Source organism: Elephantulus edwardii, unplaced genomic scaffold (assembly GCF_000299155.1).
Source record: "Elephantulus edwardii isolate Elephantulus edwardi_28Jun2011 unplaced genomic scaffold, EleEdw1.0 scaffold00213, whole genome shotgun sequence".
NCBI classification, from domain to species: domain Eukaryota; kingdom Metazoa; phylum Chordata; class Mammalia; order Macroscelidea; family Macroscelididae; genus Elephantulus; species Elephantulus edwardii.
The window spans coordinates 107,252-116,541 of record NW_006399963.1 but is presented as its reverse complement, the minus strand read 5'-3'; the positions used below and the strand labels follow the sequence as shown (position 1 = coordinate 116,541).

Below are 9,290 nucleotides of genomic sequence, written 5' to 3'. Positions count from 1 at the left end.
TTTTTTGGAATGGGAACAAATATAGATCTCTTCCAGTCAATTGGCCAAGTGGTGGTTCTCCAGATTTCTTGGCACAACTTTGCACATCCAGGGCAGCATCTGTTAGTTGAAATATATCTATCAATTGGTATACTGTCCTGGGGCCTTGTTCTTTGCTATTTCCTTCAAAGCACCTTGAACTTCATCACCATAGGCTCTTGCTCATTATTTCATTAAATTCTTCTGTGTCGGCCAATTCTTTTCAATAAAATGACTCTGTATATTCTTTCCATCTTCTTTTAATACTTCCCAGATCATTAATATTTTGCCCAAAGCATCCTTGATGATAGCAACTCGAGGTTTGAATTTGTTCTTCAGTTCCTTGAGCTTAAGAAATACTGGAGTTTGGCCCTTTTGATTTTCTGACTCCAACTCCTTGCACATTTCATTGTAATATTTTGCTTTCCATCCCGTGCTGCCTTTTGGAATCTTCCGTTCAGCTCTTTGTATCTTGACGTTGTGGCTTCTCTGCGCTCATTGGAGAAATACAAGAATTATTCTTTAACTGTAAGCTTCTTTCCAGAACCTTTTTATTTGATTTGACTCCTAGTATTATCATCTGACAAAGTGGAACTGCCTCCATCAGGTTTTCTAAGCTGAACTCTTTACAGGCACAGATCATAGGTCTTTCTCTCACAGAGTGTTTGAACTACCAACCTTTTTGTTATCGGCAGGATACTTTATCATTGTACCATCAGGGCTCTACTCCTCCACACTAGAACTTGCCTAATGTCTTTTTCAGATCCTTGTGTTGGAAATTAGAGTTAAACCTATAATTGCTGCCCCTCAAAATTCAGTCTTATGCTGTATTTTCTTGAATTTTAAATCAGAAATTAATAAAATATACTGATGATGCCTTCATTATATGCATACAAAATATTGTTGAAGATCATTTAAAAAGTGGCTAGAACAGTATATTGACAGGGAACTACTAGATACTTGAGCTGGTTTTAGAAGAGGCCACAGCACCAGGAACATTACTGCTGGTGTTATATAGATCCTAGCTGAAAGCAAAGAATACTAAAAGAATGTCTATTTGTATTTTACTGACTATGCAAAGGTATTTGTGTGGATCAGATCAGATACGGCTAACATTGAGTAGACAGAGAATCCCAGAACACTTAATTGTGCTAATACAGAATTTATACCTAAACCCAGAAGCTGTTGTCCAAATGGTGCAAAGGAATACTGCATGGTTTAAAATCAGGCATGGTTTAAAATCAGGAACGGTGTGTATTAGGGTTATACCTTTATTCTTCCCTTTTAGTCTTATGTTGAGCAAATAATTCACATTAATGCAGATAACACAACCTTTCTTGTTGAAAGTGAGTAGGATATGAAACACTGCAGAAGATCAAGGACTACAGCCTTCAGTATAGATTACATCTTAGCATGAAAAAAAGAAAGGTCCTCACTACAGGACCAACAGCCAACATTATAAATGGAAAAAGGATTATTGTTTTTTTGGTTGGGTCCAACACATAGCTGACACTTGAGCAAATTTTCAAGGCAGTTAATCACAGGCGAAGAGATTGCCCATCCTATTCTCGCAGAGCTGCAGGTGAATGAGAATCACATGCCTTTGGCATTACAGTGCAGTTTCTTACCACTAGGCCAACAGTTGAAGCTGTTATTTCATCTTCCTTGGATCAGCAGTCAGCACACTTGGTACCAGCTGTCAATACATCAGAATACATACTGAATTGGGTGATTCTGTTGTCAAGGACCTCTCCAGAATGCTGAAGAACAGTGAAGCCAGTTTGAAGACTGAGGTGCACCTGATTTAGGCCATGATCTTCTCAGTCATCAGAGAGCTGAGCAATGAATAAGGATGTCAGAAGAAGAATCAGTGCCTATGAGTTGTGGTGTTGGAGAAGAGAACTTAATATCCAATGGACTTCCAAAAGAACAAACAGATGTGTCTTGGGAAAAGTACTGTCAGAGTACTCTTTGGAGGCAAAGATGATTGATTCTCATCTTTATACTTTGTACTTGTAGCTAGGCAAGGCTATTCCTTGGAAAGATGGAAGGTCAGCAAAGGAGAAGACCCCAAATGAATGGATTGACACAGTGACTTTAGGAAGACTCAAGTGTGTTAAATAATGATCAGGATGGCACAAGATAGGCACAGTTGGGTCAGTTGTGTATGGGATCACTTATGAGTCAGACTTAACAGCACCTAGTAACAACAGTAGTGCCTAGGAGTGATTTCAGTGAAGCTAAAACTGTTAGCTGGTGCTAGAATTCTGAATTAGCAGAAAATTAATTACCTCTTCCCCTTTTCTACAATTGCAAAGGAAACTGATTCACTCACCATTTTACATAAAATTACTATGTATATTTTTTCTCTTCTGAACTGTTTTTCTTCCAGAATTTATATTAGCGAGGTTGTTAGAAATATTATTAGTACAAGGAAGTCCTTTTATCTTATAAATTACACATAGTGTGTTTTGAGTTTGATAAGAATTCCTGCATTCTTGGACTTAGAGCTTTGCTGGACACAGTGGTGGGCACTGTTGATTTGGAGTGTCATTGTCTGTCCCATGGCATAGAAGCAGCTGCCACTCATGGTGGCCATTGACCACCATGTCCAGTATGAGCTGCAAGTCTCCTGTCTTGTTCAAAAGTTGATGGAGTTAAAGATTTATGGAACCTTCTGTTTTTAAGTATTTTATATTTTCTAAACAAATCTGGACCAGTAGAACCCTTCATTGTTTAATGTTACCCTTGTGCCACCAATTCGAGTTTTACATTTTGTCCACTCCTAAAGTCTTTCAATGTTAAAAAAATTTTTAGACATTTAATTATTTTCTCCCTCTTCCAAAATTAAACTCTCATAGCCATAAAAAGTAAATTTTGTCTCTACCTAAGCACTCTGTTTATGTGAGCATACATGCATGCATGTGTTGCAAACAGCATTGGGAAATTTTATAAAATTCCAAAGGTGACCTGTTTTATTACAAGGAAAAAACCTTAAACTATATTTACTGTCTTTCAGAGGCATAAATATGAAGGACGACCTACAGTAAATTAGACCATTACCTGTCACTAACTATGACCTTTTGAAAATTATCATTGTAAATTAGTACTATACTTCATCTTATAAAATTTGAGTGTTGATTATCATTTCACAAGTTTGAGTGTAAATGAAGCAAGTTAAATAGAATGCTTATTACTGAGCATAATTACAGATCATTTAATGTTAACTTCTGTCTTAAAGAATTTTTGCATTTAACCTTTACCCAAGCCACTTTGCTCCAATTCTTAGACCATTGATTATCTTTTCCCAATTGAAAGTTTGTAGCCATCATTTATCTCCAGAGTAGATACCTGAAACTGCTTCTGGCCAATAGCCTGTTTTACTACATAGAGGTTAATAATGTTTCTTCACATTTTTCAAATAGTTAAAAGTATGTACTAGCCTTTGCTTCTCAGAGGCTAAGATTTACTTTCTGGCACTATAAACCTTTACAGAAGGGGGCTACCACACCATTCTGTAGACCACTTGGTAATTGTGAACCACTGACCTTTCAGTTGGTAGTTTTATCCTTAACTGCACCTTTAGTCCTTCCCTGGAAACAACCCAGTGCCACTCAGTTGTTACCTGCTCACAGCATCCCTCCGGTAGGTAACCGAACCTTGCAAGTGCCAATACAGATCCACTAGTATTTATTCTTCTGTGACTTCTAGTTTTATTTTTGGAATTTTTGACTTTCAGTATCTACATGTTTTTACTGACTTGTCAAAAATAGATTGTTTTTAAATTTTTTATTTTAAATTTATATTAATGAAAGTTCACAGAGACTTTAGATATCCTTCATTCATTGTTACACTTTTAGGAGGTTGATTCTTAATAAATTGAATTTATGCTTTTTTAAGTTAGGTTGCAGATGTAGTATTTTTGCACTTCTGTGTTCTGCACACCAGTTGATGAACTACTTAAAAGTAGTCAAAAGGCTAAGGTGAATGCCCTCCCTACTTGTACATCCTTAAGGCTTTTGAGACTTTTTATAAGCATAAAAGCATGTTGACTAGAGTCACAAGATGATGTTTATTTATCTTACTTGCTGCTGACCCTTACTTTACAAGACTATATCCATATCAGAAGTTTTGCGTCAGCAAGAGAATGGTTTCTGAGGTATGTCTGGTACACACATATTGACAAGGTAGGCCATTCTGACTTGCTGACTTAACATGCTGATATTTACTCATCCATATTTACTCACTATCCATCTTTGTTCGGTTGAACAAATCAACATTTACATAGGAAGGTTTTCCTTTTTCTTCCACAATGTGCACTTAATAGAGTTCTTTTTTAACAGTTTTGTTTGTTGCATTCTCTTGATTCAAGCAACTTTGATTTCGGTAGCTTAACCCCTACAAATAGTTTTCCAGTTTTTGTAATTTTTCAACAAAACTCAAATGCCATGTGTAAATGTGCCAAGCTAGTAGAAGGAAATGATACGGATTTTAAAGACAAAGCTCTCATTTAGTAATTTTTTTCAGTACTTCTGTTCCCCAATATGGTCTGACAGCTGTTTTAACAGGCTCTTTCCCTTTTACTTGTTTTAAAAATAACTGGTGTTTTATAGTGAAACCCAGAGAGGAAGTGAAAGTCTATCAGGAATCTTCAGACTAGCAGGATTCCTACAGGGAGTGGCTCTTTTTATTTGCCAGCTGAAGTCATCTGGTGGGTTTGAGCAGTGCCACCGGATTTCACAGAATTCGGTCACACAGAGCTAACACAACATCTCCAGTATTCATAACATAAAGGTTACCTGGCATTTATGATCCTTGAGAGCAGTTGAGAACATTTCATTTTTTAAAAACCAATTTGGGTACCCTTGTTGCTGTGGAGTTTAACTTGGGTTTAGCAACTCATTTTCTTAAAGGAGTTTCTTCACCATAACAATTATAAGAGCTTTTTATGGCATCCTTTAATTATGTTTGGGACTGTTGGTGGCCTTGCCTTTCAAATTAGATACCTGTTTTTTCTGTTCTGTGTGTCGCCAAAATATATTTTTTCTTTTTGGATAGAATCATATTGGTTTTCCATACATGCATTCATAGGCTTGCTTTATAACACTGCCATTGATTTTGTCAAGTCCTTGCTGTGTATGCCTCTCCCCTCCCTATATTGTGTACAACCCTTTGTATGTACAACCTTTCCCTTTCTATACCAGAAGTCTTCAGATTGTCTTGTGATAGGCAGCTTATGTTTCTTAACGGTTCCATTTTGTAGTTTTTCATTTTCATGAATTCTCTCATTCCTTAGTGTTGCAGAATACACCGTGTGACTGACTGTACCAGTTTCTTTAGCCAGTTGTTAGATGCTTGGGTTTTCAACTATTTTTAAATGCTGCTGCTCTTGTAAATATGGGCATATATCAGTTTGTGTTGCAGCTCTCACTTCTATGGGACATATACCTAGTAGTTCCCAACTTTATAAAGAAGGGCCGTAGTGGTTTCATTACCCTTTTAGTGTTTGTCAGTAGTTGTTTCAGGTGTAGTCCTTGAATATTTTTCCCAACTAATGTGATGTTTATTTCTTGTTACGTACCATCGAATCTGAACTCACTGATAGCTGACCTTCCAGTAAATCACACTGGAGTTGAAACATCATTCTGCAGAGCAGCTGGTAGATTCAAATCACCTGCCATTGGGTTGGCAACAGATCTCCTTTCCACTAGGCCACCAGACTTTCCCTGTTATGAGGGTGTGGGAGACCAGTGTTCCTTCAGGATCTAACTACACGTAATCACTTTTTATGCATAAACTGTGGTAGTGTTTTTATAAACTATGCATCTCATGCTTGTTTTCTTTGTGTGCATGGGCATTTCATATGCAAAAATATAAACAGCTTTCTTGTCACTGCTGCTTTTATCTTTGTGTCTCAGGACAGTGGTTTTGAGGTTCATCCAGCTGTAGAAAGCCTAGATCCTATTGAATTCATGACTAAGACGATTTCTTAGTAGCTGCCTTGAGAATTGTGCTCTTTTAAAAATCTAGTATGAAGTCACATTGACTATGAACAAGATTGCTTAGGGGGCAGCAAGTCTATATGGGTAGGATTAAAAATTGAAAAAGGATGGCATTGATGGTTGTGTAATTATAAGAATTCACTGAATTGTACATGTAGAAATTACTGAGTTGGTGTATGTTCTACCCTGTGATTTTCAACAGATGAAATTCTTTAAAGGTGACACACCTTTAATGAATGTAAGTGATTTTTGGAGACTTGTCTATGTACATTTTAATAAAAAGTAAAAATGTCTATTTTTGCAGTGTCTCTAAGCATGAATGTTACCTCTTGTTTAACCTAGTATACTATGCAGTCTCATTTTTTTCTTCCCCTTTTCTAGGTGGTCTTCGGGGAGTAGCACGTGGTGGTCTAGCAGGACTAACACTTACCAGCCTCTATGCTTTATATAATAACTGGGAGCACATGAAAGGCTCTTTGATCCAGCAGTCACTCTGAAGATTTTTAATAACTTGTGAAAAGAGGACACTTCGATGGTCATCCAAATTAGTTTATAAATAAATTAATCTAATCTGGAGTTGTTCTTCCTTCTACTTAAAAAGTTGGGAGATTCTGTTTTGCTGTGATGAAAACCAGCTAAACTCCTTTGAAGGCTCACCAAGACCATGGCTTAAACTGGAAAACCACTTACAGGCCATGTTTATTGTCAATACTTTACCACATATTAAAAACATCTACCTAAACAGTGAAAATTGCTCCTGACATTTTCCTCTATTGCATCTGTAATGCTGCAATAATAAACCCTGTAATTATGGAAAAAATAAAAAGGTAATGCAATCTTCTCATACAAGTGTTGACACTAAAACCTCAGGATATTTCAGATTAACCATTCTACAACTAAAGAGCCCTGGTGGAGTATAGCATTACACGTCAGCTAACTGAAAAGCAGGTGGTTCAAATACCAAGTCAGAATTGATGCAGTGACAAGGACTGGTTTTGGTGGCATAATCAGTTAAGGGTTGAGCAGCTAACCATAATGTTAGTAGTTTAAGTTGACCAAATGCTCTAAGGGACAAAGAGGAAGCAGTCAACTCACTTAAAACCTTGTAAACTCCCTGGAGAAGCACCATGTGTAGACAGCAACAGCAGTGGGTAACTCTATAATTAAGAATATGCTAGCTTCTCAAGTAAAGGGACAAGAGGTTTCCTCATTTAAATTAGTAAAACCACACTGCAGATTACAAATACTGAACTAAAATTTACTGTGCCTGGAAAACAATCTAGGGCCTTCTAGAGGGAAACAGGCAGAAAAGCTTTAAATTTTTTAAAAAAAAAAAAAAGATATTGCTATTATATGCCTTTGAGTCAGAACCAACTCAACTCAGCTGATCCTCCACTGGAAGAAAGTGCTCATCCTCCTTTGGTGAGTTCGAACCACTAAGCCTCCATTTCAGAGTGAAAAGGAATGGTGGTGCCACATTTGGTCCTAGGAACTACAAAACCAGAGAGGGCAAAATACATACTGTATACATACACACACACACACACGTGTATAATTTTAATACACTCTTTCTGCAAGAGAACGTATCCAAAGTGAAAAGGATGTGAAAACTGAAGTACTGTTTGCTAATTTAAGATTCACAAACTATACTAGTAACATCTTGTTCTAAACTGTGTGCCTAATCAGAGGCTACTGCATTTTATAAATACAGGCAACAACTACTCTTTTAATGGAGAGAAGTATAAAATGTAAGAGTATTTTACATTGTTAGCATAGTGGATAATTTAAGCTCGGGAGTACAGTTGTTACACCTCAAAAATGTTCTACTCGGCGAGCTCTGGTGGCCCAGGGGCAGGAAACTGCACTGCACATCCCAGAGGTGCGCGGTTCAAATCCACCAGATGCTCTGCTGAAAGAGGAGGAACAATCGCCTCCTGTACCAGTCAGATCCAATTTGATGGTACACACATAAAAAAAAAAAAAAGAATGCCTAGAACATTTTTTTAAAAATTTATTTTTTTCATTTTTACCTAATACCTCTGTAATAGTTGTTCTAAATGGTAAATGGGGAACTATGTATCAAGGGAAACATGCATGATTCTTCATCTGTGGGTCAGAGAAGTCCGTGAAGCTGTCAAGATTATGGTGTTTCCCCCTTGTGAAGAGGCCACACTGCAAACTTAAAAGTATTTCTTATATATGGGAAATTATGTGTCTTAATAGTTTAAAGCCTTGACAAGCGGGTAATACCACCAATTTTAGAGTCTTGGAAAACAAACATCGCTACAGAGCAACTCTGTTAGTACTGAAATGGCTTTTTTAAAGATGATTAAATTATCAATAGTTTTGTGAAAAACACCTCAAGGCACAAGTGTTCAAAACAGCTGGTTCATTAAATGTCATTGCATTATATTTTAAGTGTAGTGGAGGCAATATGCTTACAGTGAGAACATTTAATTCTTCCCTACTTAAAAGTACCAGATACCAACCTCAGCTATTTATCTACAGAGAATGCGCCAACAATCCCTTGGAAAGTATACAGTTCAAATACAGTATTTCCAACATATTTGCCTTTTGCTCTTTGATTGGTAAGCAATAGAAAAATGGAAGAAGCAAATTCTATCCTGAAAGAGGCCTACACCTCCAATGAATGTAATCTTGAAACAACAGAAGCCTTTCCAAAAGGGCTTACTGCATAATAACAGATCAATAAAGAATTTCTCACTGATTTTCTTTCAAATAAAATCGTGGTGGTAAGCTAACTATGCTTTCAAATTTCATAAGCTGCAAGATTAATACACACTTTGCTAAGAAAAACCAAGGTAAATTATTTGCATGAAAGATATATTAATGTATCTTACTTAAAACAGTTATTTCAGACAACCAATGGAAGAAAACACAGCAAAGAACCCTCGCACTGCTAATCAAAAGTCTTGGAAAGTTTATAACCTTTACAGCACAACACACTATAGAAATAATTCATTTTTAAAACTACAGTGCTTTTATTATACTTGAAGTAACAATTCAATTTAAGGAGTTGTAAAGGCTTGTGAAAAAAAGATGCTGTTTCTCTAATGTAGGAATAAATTATGTAATACTTCTGCAAGCAGGAATTGAATCTCCTCAATTTATCAGCCTTTTGTGTCTACATGTGAACTCATTATGTGATCACTTATTCTCTTCACTAGTTCAAAATTAAGACAGGAAAGGTTAGCTGGCTGATCACATTCAGAAACAAGGATTTGGCAAGGTGTGATCACTGCTGGGCTC

General features: G+C 36.7%; 1 protein-coding gene and 1 pseudogene across 1 annotated transcript in view; one reads left to right on the top strand and one right to left on the bottom strand.

The window, feature by feature from the left end:
* The window catches only part of LINC00843 (long intergenic non-protein coding RNA 843), a 38,890-nt gene extending 32,373 nt beyond the window's left edge, over positions 1-6,517 (top strand). Inside the window, exon 7 of the mRNA XM_006897697.1 lies at positions 6,402-6,517. Within this exon, the coding sequence (XP_006897759.1) occupies positions 6,402-6,517 (116 nt within the window). The remainder of the gene's footprint in view (positions 1-6,401) is intronic.
* Positions 6,518-7,066: 549 nt separating this feature from the next.
* LOC102871837 overlaps positions 7,067-9,290 on the bottom strand; it is an 11,024-nt pseudogene continuing 8,800 nt past the window's right edge.